At 35.2% G+C, this 12,878-nt stretch overlaps 1 protein-coding gene across 1 annotated transcript in view; it reads right to left on the bottom strand.

Annotated features, from left to right (window-relative positions):
• The window catches only part of Atg13 (Autophagy-related 13), a 78,903-nt gene that overhangs the window by 62,179 nt on the left and 3,846 nt on the right, over positions 1–12,878 (bottom strand). Inside the window, exon 2 of the mRNA XM_089088285.1 lies at positions 12,616–12,839. Coding sequence (XP_088944411.1) covers positions 12,616–12,831 — 216 coding nt within the window. The 5' untranslated portion in view covers positions 12,832–12,839. The remainder of the gene's footprint in view (positions 1–12,615; positions 12,840–12,878) is intronic.

Genomic DNA, 12,878 nt, shown 5'->3' with positions numbered 1-12,878 from the left:
CAACCACCCTAGCAGACCTTAGTGTAAGGTTTGTAATTTATGCCCTGAGGGCATCTTAGGTGTTTATAAAAAGTGTTGTCATTTAAGGGTCTCATTCGATTGGAAATCGAAAGGCCTAGTGCCCTTTTTAATAGTCGAAAGTGATTGGAAGGCTTGAAATTTTCACAGTAAAGATTGATGTGGGTATGATATATTATTTTTTGTTGATGTTGTTGTTTAGACCAGGGCACTTTGTATCGAAGGAGTTGTCGTGGGAACTTCAAAAAGGGCTCATTCAATTGAAAATAGAAAGGGCTGATGTCCTTTTTAATAGTCGAAAGTGATTTGAGGGCAACTAATCCCCCTTCCAGTCCCACGCCCACCCTCCCATTTCTGCTCATAAAATTTAACCAAATCAAAATAGCGTAAGTGTATCCAAGCTATCAAAGAAAGTAAACAGATTTTTTTGCGAATAGTATCAAGTTTTCCATTTCAGGTCAACTAGCGGAGGTATAACTAAATTAAACAGTACTATTTGTGTCCAGATTTTTAAAAGAGGGTATGTTGTTAAAAATTGCCGAAAATCTTTCTCCAGCATACAAATAGCAGGCCAAGCTCTAGTCTTAAAAAACGAAAAGCTTTAAAGTATTATTTTTTTTTTTCCTGAAAAGACTATGTCAATATAAAACAAACAAAAATTAATTTAAAAAACTTTTTCCACAAAATAAGTTTTTCAAAGAAAAGTAAAGAACTCCATAAACAAAAAACGGGCAAAAATAAAATCAAATAATCTACCAAGCGTGAAACTACCACAAATCATCATCCATAAATAAATGAAACCCAAAACGGACAGAAATTACAATAAATAACCGAGTCAATCTCAAAACGAGCAGAAATTAACATAAGTTGGGCGCAACACCCCTTTGCCTTCCCAAGGTCAGAACAAAATTTGCGCTTTACTGAAAAAATATACAAATAAATGTGCATTGTCAGTTAAGTATAAACATACTGATATTTAGTAATCAAAAAGTTAGTATTATTTGATTTATCAAAGTTAAAAAAGTAAAAACATTTATATTCTTTACTATTCTTTGAAAAACTTTTTTTTGTGGAAAAAGTTTTTTAAATTAATCACTAAAAAGCACGGAGTGTCCAAACTCACACATCAGATGGTACCTGCAAATTCTTTAAAGGTTGGGATTTGTACAGCTGCGAGGGCACATTCGTAAGTGACATACTTGGTTCCTAGAATAATTTTCAAGACCATTTTTTAAAATGTTTCAATTTCTTCGTTGAGGTAGTCGATATTATGCACTTATGGTCCCCAAACTGGGCATGAATATTCAAGCAAAGGGCGCACATAACCCGTGTACGGGAGCATTAATTGCTTTATAGAAAAACCCAAAAGACACAGTGTGATTAAGGATCACAATACATGGTTGTCCTTTCTTACAAGGCTTGTGACGTATGGGCTAGATGAACAATCGTTACTGGCTGTCAGACCAAGGACAACTGCAGTCAAAGTAGTAGGGTACCAGGGGTCAGGAAAAGCAAAGTTTCTTTTCAGAGGATCCAAGCGCATCACTTTGGTCTTATTAGCATTAATCTGAAGCCCATTTGAAATGCACCGATCTCTGAAATTGTCTTTTAGGTCACTATCGAACTGGGGGATTACTTGAGGCCTCCCAATAAGATTGCACCTCAGCAAAACTGCCAAATCATCAATAAATTTTTCGCCACCGTTGTCACATATAACACAGTTAATGACAGATTAAAAACAAGAGGGCAGCAAGTTTAGTGCCTTGTGGAGCGCCGGATATTATTTCTGCCAAATCAGAGTCAATATCCTCTGGAAAAAGTGCATATACGCACTGATATTGATGTCTCAGGAAGTCTACTATGAGTAGTAGAATCATGGCTTTTCTAGAGTCCATCCGTTTCAGATTCTGCAAAGCTGTGATGTGGCATAAGCCTATTAAATCGAACGCCTTGCGATAGTCGGACAAAAACAGATAAAGTATGGTACTTCCTTTTTCAAGTGATTCATTAATTAGATGACAGAGCCGCATTAAGTAGTAAGTTGCACTGGTACCAGTGCTGGTAACGGTCGAGGCACGGGCATTTTTGCTAAAAATTTTTGGATATAAGAACGACTCGGTGACTTTGGTTAAATTGGGGATTAGTGATATGGGTTGGAGCTCTTCACAGTATTTTGAGTATTTTACATTAGGAATAACGCGTACGTAAGCGTTCTTCTAGGCTCGCGGGAGCTTTTGTTCTCTGAAGCTTTGATTGATAATCGATTTTACAGGTTTAACTAGAAATACTGCATATTCAATGATTGACTTGACAGGCAGCTCACCTGAATACGGAGCAGATTTCCTTTTTAGATTTTCAAGCTCTTTAGAAACCACGTATTCGGACATTTTTACAATTTGCTTGTCTGGAAAGTCGAATGGGAGATTATCAATTTCAGGTGTGCAATAAGTTCCGAAGCTGCCAGTAGCAGAATCACAAAAGCTGCCGACACTTTAGCAGCACAACTTGTGTTTCGAGAGCTTTTCTTTGAGCAAAAGGTATCTTTATACGTAAAATTTGCAGAAAAGTAACAAATGTAACTTAGTATAGCTTGCAGTTAGAAATATAAATAGTTTTCTGAATCACAATTAACAGTGTAACCTGATTCAGTGGCAAGCCATATACTAGCCATAAATATCATACTCCATAATTTAATATATACCATTTTATCAAAAGATTTTTTATCATATTTACTCTAATGCTGCTATTGAAGTATCCGAGTTGCAGTAGTGGCTAACAGCCTAGTAAGAGAAGATTACATCCAATGCTAAGAAATATAATAACCCATAACTCCTAAAAATAGAGTCAGATCAAAACAAAAAGTACACTATTAGAACTGCCATGTCTGAAACCCTTACTTAGGAAACTTTCTGGCCCTTGGCTTGAACAGTAAGGGAAATATATTGGCTTGAAAATCAAGAAAAGTGGCGGCTACTACAGCATTCTACCTAAACGGCATCTTTTTTTTTCTTTTCCACAGATAGCTTGGCATTGGAACATTGTAGAAATTTTTTCAATGGCTCATTTTAAAGGTAATTAATGGGGTTAAAAACCTTTTGCAATTAAAACAAATTATTTTTAAAATAGAATCAATTTTTACGAAAAACTGCAGATTTCATGTTAAAGATTAATCAATGACGTCATAATCGTAGGTTTTAGCCAGGTCGTCTCTTACTGTTCCAATTAAGAAAAAGCCATAGGCTTTTTCCTGTTTGTAATTTCAAATCAAGCAAAGAACATCTATATTAGAAAAGAACCAGCTTAAGTTCATCATATTTTTTATCTTTCTATCTGTTTTATATATAAAGTGAATATAATCACATTGAAAAGGTTACTGTTTACAATATGTTTAAATAAGGGTCAACTTGGAAGTCATTAGATAGTTTTTCCACCAGTGTATTGTGGTTAATTAAATCAAAAGTTTTTACAAGTCAACAGCGATAACATTGAGCCAGGTATTGGGTTTTTCGAGTGTTTTACATATTATGTCCATAAGGTGAACAAGATAGTGGGTGGTAGATGTAGAACGTATGTTTCCGAATTGTCGCTGGTCAACATTTGGGATTATCTTTCAACCACTCAGCTAAAAAGCTTTCACATAGCTTGGAAAAAACTGTAGTAAGAGTAATGGGACGGGCACCATTAAAATCTTGCTTCTTACCTTCCTTTTTTACGGGAGCAATAAAGCCTAAGTTCCAACACTTTGGGAATTTACCAGTAGAGGTGGTTTCATTAAAAAGTAAGGCAAAGGCTCTGAGAGATTGTCGGCAAAGACTTTAGTTAGTACAATCGGGATGTCTAGTGGACAAGTACTGCACTTTTTAATTTTCTTAATTTTTGCCTCCACATCTGAGGGCGAAACAACGGTAAAATTGAGAGAGCACAAATCATAAGGAATGTTAAAAGAGAGGGGAGAGAAGCTCTGAACTATAGAGGAACGAAATTTTTTCAGATCATTGGCTGTAACTGAGGGGTCTAAAAAAATCTAGATGGGTGGTAACAACATTCTTATTCACCGCCAAATTGACGCCATCGACTAGGCAAATATCAGGGCAACAAACATCATTAGAGGCAAAACATTCAACAAGGATTGGTTGCATAAAAAAACAACTTAAAAGTAATGACGAAAGCAAAATTCGTGGGATTGTCGAGAAAAAGCATGATAACCCTCGCAAACAGCGGCTGATCGAAATCAAAAGCAAACCAATTGATATGTCTGAAAGTTATTCCTAGCCTCTGGTTTTCTAGCCGTTCGAAAGGATTGGAATTAAAAGGAGACAAAATTAATGAAAAGTAGAGTTACATTAAAATAAGAAATTTGAATTAATTGTCACAGAAACGTAAATATCAGAAAAAAGTTTTTTTTAGTAAGTTTGGCTTGTATTTTCTAAAATATGTTTTAGCACAAATATGTTTAATGTATGTATAAAGAACCCAAATGTTGTAAATTACAGTAATAATGAGTGGTAGAAACAGCGAGACATATAAGAGTTGCAAGGTCAGATGCGAGATACCTGAAAGAATCAAGCTTCTCGGTAAAACTCAAGTCAGTTCTTTGGTGCCTAGGTTGGGCCCCTCAGCAGTGACGTCAACTGACGAAAATTTGTGGAAGAGCATAAAAATGTTTCTCGTTTCAGTAAAATGAATTCAGAATTCACAAATATCACCATAACGAAATTCTGTCTGATAAAATTAGTTCCAGTTAAATTGTTTGTTCTTTATTTGTGTTGAAATGTGTTTAATATATGTACAAAGAACCCAAAGGTTGTAAATTATAGTAATAATGAGTGGTAGAAACAGCGAGACATATAAGAGTTGCAAGGTCAAATGTGAGATACCTGAAAAAAATTTATGCGATTTTCGAAAAAGAGCTTGATAACCCTTTCAAACAGTGGCTGATTGAAATCAAAAGCACACCAATTGTTAGGTCTGAAAGTTTTGCCTAGTCTTTGGTTTTCTAGCCGTTCGAAAGGATTGGATTTAAAAGGAGACAAAATTAATGAAACTATGAGTTACATTAAAATAAGAAATTTGAATTAACTGTCACAGAAACGTATATGTCAGAAAAAAAAAGTTTTTTTGTAAGCTTGACTAGTATTTTTTAAAATATATTTCAATTTTCAGTAAAGTGGTTTCAGAATTCACACATATCGTTTTCAGACACCAGCCTTTAGGGGGTAGACATTGAGCGGTAATAATTAAAAATGAAAAAGTTTGTGAACTTGCCTGTTTCCTAGTTTGAGTGAAAAAAGTCGATAAGCAAGTCCTATTTATATTGGTAACGTCATTATCGGTATGCCTCACATTTATTTCGTTTGAAGAAAGAGCAAGAGAAGACAGAATCAATTACTGTGAAATTAAAAATAACCCTTTATATTGAAACTTTGTAGCAGAATAATTTATTTAGTAGCTTTTTCATCTCTGAAAATGGAGGGAGCACAGAGGAACTTAAACATCCTTTTTATCAATGCAGTTGCTAACAGTCATTCGGTGATTATTAATATATATCTACTTCGTGATAAGAAGTCGGTTGTTTTACTCACTAAATTTACTAAGTTTTACTCCTCTCTGAGAGAATTTCTCGAAAATATCGAGAATCATACTTATAAGTGGATCATAACTGGGAACTTAGACTGCAACAAATAGAAATAGTCGACATGTCCTTTCTTCTGCTTGGGTGTCTGCCTCATGGATATTGAATTGTAATAAAAAGCACGGAATTCTTTCTTTTATTCACAACAATGGTATCGTGTCTGATAATGATCACTCTATCTGTTCTCCATGTTTTTTATGGCCAGGTGTTGAAATTCTTAAGGATGAAAGGGACTGCGACCGTTTCCTCTTATGTTTTACTATCAATGTTTCGCCCTCTTTTCCCCAGAACAACCCTACTTCAGCTTATTTTAATAATAATTATCATTATGGAAGTAAATGAAATAAGGCTGATCGAACTTTATGCTTGTATACTCTGGCAGCTCTGCTCTCTTGTGTCAAGAACCCTTACCACTTATCTTGTAGCAGTGCTGATTGTGTTAATCTCAAATTGTTCTACGTGTTCATCTCCAGTGCGCAAGTTCATCTCGAACTTGCACATTACCCTGATAGTTTCGCTTGCCTCAAGCAATCCGAGTCTATTGCATTCCCTGTTTCGTGGATTTCTTTGAAACCCGAAACTCTTTGTGGTAAGAAAACCATAACTTAATGACAGCTAAGAATAGGGCAAAGGTGTGGCTTTGGACATGAGCCACCAATGGCTGCCTACATTTTGGACATGTTTTTAATATCGAAATTGAAATGATCGTTGAACTAAAAGTTATTTACGAAATGTTAGATATAAGGCCAAATAATTTCCGGAATGTGCTTTGTGGTGGAATCAAGTGGTTAATTCTAGTAAGCTTATTCTCAATTACTCGCCGAATTAATTTCTGCCGTTTTGTGGCCTAATCATTATTCAAAAATGCTCAGTCCTTTAAATTGCGCTATATGTTCTCAGTTTTCCAGGATATTTGTCTTAAAAACATCGACAACTGTGCACAAAAATACGCAGTTCCGGTTAGTGCCGTGTCTTTGTTGGAAAGTGTTAAAAGATCAGTGGCGGTTCTAGCCTCTTTTGCGCCCAGGGTGAAATCTTGATTAGCCCCCCCCCCCCCTGTCTCCCACAAAATTTGAAGGCTAAATTTTCACAAAATTTTCATTTATTAACAATATTATTTTTCAATTCTTTGATTAATTCATAATTTATTATTTAGATTATTTAATTATAGTTAATTATTTTTTATTTGTTTTTATTTTATTAATGAATCAATAATTTATTAATTATTTTCGTTTATTGACTGGGCCCTGTCCTTTATTCTAATAAAACTGAAATTTCAAAAATTACAAAATGTTTATAACCATTAGATTATTTATTTGAAAGTTTGCGCACTTAAAATTTCTGCGCCCAGGGTAAGTTCTCCGTCCCTCCCCTAAAATCGCCTCTGTAAAAGATTAAAATTATAAGCCTCTCTAGATTTGAATGGGATTAGTGCTAATCATTTGAGAGTTTATTCTTCCAGTTAATATTGCCATTTAGTCCTGCTTGGAGCCGAAATTGGAGCCAATTCTATCAAATCAAGTGAAAATGACAGTGAAAATTTGTTACCATAAACGTAGAGATATACTAACGAAAATTGGCCTGTTTCTCTGGATGCTTGAATTATGCAGGCTTGTCTAATTCTTGACAAGATTTTTGGCTGAAACTAAATTCCACCTGGGGGGTAAACTGAGGTCGAGGGGGAGGGGCAAATTGGGGTTTGGAGGGGACAGTTGCCCCCTGCCCCATAGCAAATTATGCCCCTGTTACTTTATGGCTGGAGTTGTACACTCCAATGTTATTGGTATTATAAAAATCATGCATACCCAACTGCATGCTTGATACTCATTGATCACTATACTACAGCTATAAAAAGCATAATTTAATCTTCTGGGAGAACAATATTGATTAGCAGCCTGGCAGTAATATGCATTACGAAGCTGTAATATTAATTTTTCCCTAACGTCATCCTCAAAATAAACAGAGAGTTGTTGCTACATAGTACTGCGGCTGTTTTAGGCAACTAATCTTCCACGTTCCAGCTTTCCCATTACCTGCTTTAACTGTATGTACACCTTGATAGCTACCGGCCCTTTTAAGATTCTTTCAACTGACGAATAAACATCTTTAAGAGAATTTAGCTATTTGTGCAAGATTTGGACAAATATTCATTTTCAGTTGAAGAGAAGTGGAGCAAGTAAAAACTTGTCCACAAGGACAAAGGATAACAATGACTTAAAAGTGAATTTTCATATAGCAATATTGAAACTCAAGGAGCTTTTAGTTTGAACAAGTTTGAAAAAGCTGCAGCATGAGAAGAAATACATCTCTTCTTGCAGAAGAGAAGAGATACATACATCTTGTGAGAAGAGATATTTCAGAAGAGATACATCACTTGGTAAAAAAACAATATAAAAACCAAAAACAGCTTTTTGTTTTGTAGTTGCTCTTCTTTAGAATTTTGATTCCTGTTGGGTCGAGTGACTTACAGTTCATTATCACAAACTGTTTGATCAATCTTTAAACACAGATATCAGGTAGCAGAGTAAGAAATAAATACCAACTGTTTGTAATAAAAAACTTTGGAAGAAAACAATCTGTAAATAATAACCAAATTTTTACTTTTGGCTATAATATACAATTTTTTATGAATCATGTTTAGGAGTCGCTTCCGTTTTAATCAACTATTCTCCAAATTAACATAATCTATAGATTAATTTTGTCTCATTAAGAGGGGCAGAGGGGAGGGGCTGCAGTTTTTACAGCAAGAAGATTATATTTAGGAAAGGTTTTGGATGGCAAATCTAATTTTATCACAATTTTTTTTTTAATTCTATTGTTTTTATCTCAGGATTATCCTTCATACAGAGTCTGACGCTAAGTTTATGTTTTTTAAGGATTCTTTTCAATTTGTCACTCAATTTTGGAATGTAGGGTAGAACAGTGAAAAGTTTCTTATCATCCACCAATGGGACGGTATCTGTTGGGGCTTGTGGACCTGATGCACTCCCCCTGCCTTTTTTCGTCTTCTGTCTATAATGGTCTCAAGTAATTTTATAGGGTAGCCATTGCAAAATAAAATGTCCTTAATATAGTTCAATTCTGAGTCTATGTGAGGCTCTGAGCATATTCTTATTACTCGGTCAACCAAAGAAATAACAACTCCTCTTTTTATGCAGGGAGAGTGGCTGGAGGAAAAATGCAAATACCTATCGTTATGCGTAGGCTTTCTATAAATAGAAAATTCAAGGTCAGGAGACTTATTGAAAATTAAAACATCTAGGAAAGAAAGTTTGTGGCTATGTTCTAGTTCTATAATGAACTGAAGGTTAGAGTCTAAAGTGTTTAGATGAGTTAAGAAGGAGTTAAGTGACTCTCCTCCATGCTCCCACAGAGAAATAACATCATCCACAAACCTACCCCAGAAACGGTGTTTCATCGGAAAATTTTCCAGAGCAGAGATTTCTATGAATTCCATATAAAAATTTGCCAAAAATGGTGAAAGACTTGTACCCATGGGTAAACCCGTAATTTGGGTGAAAAATTGATTATTATATCGGAAATATGAGGAGGAACTTTTGCAAAGACGGACGAGACGCATAATAGTTTCTATATCCAGTGTTTTGTAGTCTATTTGATCAATATTATCTTCTAATTTCCTTTGAAGAGCTAGTTCACATTTTTTAATGTCGCAAGACGTATACATAGAAATGGCATCGAAACTGGCCAAAATTGTATCTTTTTTTATTTCAATGTCTTTAAATTTTTCAACAAGGTGAACTGAGTTTCTTATGTATGAAGTTTGCGTTTGCATAAGGGGGCGAAAAAGTGTCGACAACCATGTCCCCAATCTGGCAGTCGGGGAGCTATAAGAAGCTACAATTGGGCGTAGAGGAACTCTATCTTTCTGGATTTTTGGGAGCCCATAAACTTTAGGAGCGGAACAACCTTTAGGATAAAATATTTTAAACATTTGTGGAGTAATGAATCTTTCAGTTTGCAAAATTCTTAGCTCCTTTCGTACTAAACGGGTGAACTTATCGGTGGGGTCTGAATCTATGGGCTTGTAAGTATGGGTGGCGGATAAAATATCAGTAACTTTTTTATTATATGAAGTTTTATCAAGGATAACAATTTTATTTCCTTTATCAGCCCTGGTAATAATGATGTGTGGGTCTTTTTTTATATTTTTGAGAATTTGTGTTTCCTAATTTTTCGACCTTAAAGAATATGGAATGAAATCAAGAATATTCTTAACCACTTCTCCTCGAAGTAAATCTGGATTTTCCACAGCACCACGTGAACCAAATATATCCGCCCCAACATTGGAGACTATCTCTGAGAAATTCACTTGTGTTTGAGGTAGGCAAAATTTAGGTCCCTTAGACAAAACATGGGTTTCTTCCGGAGGAAGAACTTTAGAAGATAGGTTCTCAATGGCCGGACCAGGACAAAATCTGGGAAGAAAACATCTGGAATTCTGAAATTTTTCGTACTCTAATTTTTCAAACTTTTCTGATAAACGAGCCTTAGCCATACAAAAGTCGTGGCGGAAAGCATTCTGAGCTATTCTAGATATCTGCTGAAAATCCGTCGGTGAAAGGTTTTGCTGTAGAAAATATCGAGTTTTTGAAATTGTATTACTTAGGAAAAAGTCCCATTTATGACAAAATTATTAATTCTGATCGTTTTTACATACATCCACAAAGTTATATTGTGCAATCGAATAGAGTCTCCAATAACAATCAAACTGGAAAGCGATCAGCCTTTAAAAGTGCTTTACGCAAAATGAAATTCTGAAATGCCATTTAGACTTGTGTTTTTTATTCAGTTACCCTTTCACCGTTACTAGGAAAGGGTTGTCCAATTTTAGCTTGGTGTTTTTATTTTAAGGATTGGTTTTTATATTTTCATCAGTTTTATTCTGCACTGAGGACGGTCAAGTGGAGGTCTTGACCGAAATATTTGCATAATTTTTCAATTTTTTCACTGGCTGTTAATTGTCCTCGTTTTCTTCCTTTCTTCGCGATTTTTTATTTACCATGATTAGCCAGTGTGGTCTCAGAAATTATTTACAACGATCTTACGAGGCGCGTTTGACCGAGTCTGTTTTTAATTATTTTGATTTGTCTATAAAACACGCCAACCTTATTAATCAACAAGAATTTTTACAGCGTTGTAGAGTAAAGAGAATTCTTCCGAATTCTCTTCGTTTCCACCTAAACCTAGGTACACAATCCGAAAGGCAATTTCGGGATAGGGTTGGTTTTCAGTCTTTGGTTCACATTTTAAAAGACCAAAAAAAACGACGTTTTTTCCTAAGTAATACAATTTCAAAAACTCGATATTTTCTACAGCAAAACCTTTCACCGACGGATTTTCAGCAGATATCTAGAATAGCTCAGAATGCTTTCCGCCACGACTTTTGTATGGCTAAGGCTCGTTTATCAGAAAAGTTTGAAAAATTAGAGTACGAAAAATTTCAGAATTCCAGATGTTTTCTTCCGAGATTTTGTCCTGGTCCGGCACACTAGCACTAGATACATCAGGCACACTAGCCGCGATGGAAAAAAAGAAGAAAAAAAGGAAAAGGGGATATCAGTGCTTCCCATACAAAAAAAAAATCTTCCTTGTTGCTTAAGAAGGGGGACTGTAATTCTGATGTATGGGTTTTTCAGCCATGATAATTTCAATAGTGGAGTTTTTTATTTCGATCTGGCACCATTTTGAGAGGTTTCAGGCTATTTTTTGAAATTCCCATAAATGTTTTGCAAGCAAACATCTACCAATAAGATTAGCCAAAATAACAGTTACCATTCCTAAATCAGCTTCAAATGGCGATTTTTCCTCATTTGATAGCTTTTTTTTCAAAACATGTCTTTCAATTTCTGGTTGGTACACGCTAAAGTTCGTTCTTTAATAGGTTGCGTATGAAAACACAACCATGATTCAGCTCAGAAAAAACTAGAAGTTTTCCTGTATGTGGCGTACTTGTATCATTCAGTTAAAAGATTGCAACATGAGAAGTCTTATGCCCTAATGAAGGAGTAGCATAATATCATAGTTCCATGCACTGCAACCTAGTAAAGAACTAAGTTCAGCGCATTGCAACCAAAAATCTAAAAACACGATTTGAAAACGATTGTAATCACGGTTGCCCACTTAGGAGCGACCAAGTAAAGAACGAATCCTAGCCCATAATAACCAAAAATCTCATCATAGCCAAAAACCCCATTTCGGAGAATTACAGTCCCCATCTTGAGCTTGAGCCACAAGGAAAATCACAACGAAGTCTGATTCATAGGTAAGTCCTAATGCACAGTACAAGATTGCAGGTACCCATAACAATACTTATACATAAAAACCAGTGTATAAAAATCACGCAAGCTAGCTGCAGCCAGCGGTTCTATTGATTTAAATAGCTACTACACTTGTTTTGTACCCTTTCAGGTATACATATTTTTATCAAATAAAGGCTGAACCCTTATAAATCCCCTCTTAATTTTGCAATCTCTTTAATATAGCTTTATCTTTTATAATAATATTTTAATATAGGTTTAATTTTCTCTTGGTATTGACAGTAAACAGTTCTTTGCAATATATTAAAATTGCTGGACTTTATAAAAAAAAAGCAAGACATCCTCAAAAAGAGAGATAAACAGCAACATATTTTTGACTACAGGAACAGCGGCGTCAATTTATGGAAATTAGGGGTGGGGCAGAAATGTATCTTTCAAAATCTAGAGGGGGATTTTTTCACTTTTCCAATGAAAATATAAAAGAACGTCATTTTCAATGAAAATACCCCAAAAAGATATTTTTTTTAATCTAAGCAGTGGCAAATGCCCCCCCCCCAAATAACACCACCATTGACAGGAAATAACACAACTTGGTTACTTTGTTGATGTTCTTAATGAAACAGTAACATTCAAAGATTTTTTTTTATGTGTATCAAATGTTTTGCATTGAAAAATAAGGAAACCTACCCAGTCAGATGAAGTTGGGTCAACCTTGCATGGAGTGCATTGACGTTCTCCAAGACGGCTTTGAACGATTAATTGTATGGCTTTCAGGGTGAAAAACTTGATGAATTTATCAACCTCCTTCTTGTCTGGATTATGTATTTCTGCACTGATTCTTTGAGCAGATTGTGGTGAGGTTGCAAGGCAACCAGAAGAAAACGCAGGACTAACAGTAGTCATGGCTCCCACTTGGAAAAACGAGAAAATACTGTTCATTCATTAAGAAA

This window comes from Artemia sp. Qi Xiang Cuo, chromosome 4 (genome assembly GCF_049724085.1).
Source record: "Artemia sp. Qi Xiang Cuo chromosome 4, ASM4972408v1, whole genome shotgun sequence".
Classification (NCBI taxonomy): domain Eukaryota; kingdom Metazoa; phylum Arthropoda; class Branchiopoda; order Anostraca; family Artemiidae; genus Artemia; species Artemia sp. Qi Xiang Cuo.
The sequence above is the reverse complement of the archived record's forward strand: the minus strand, read 5'-3'. Positions and strand labels throughout refer to the sequence as shown.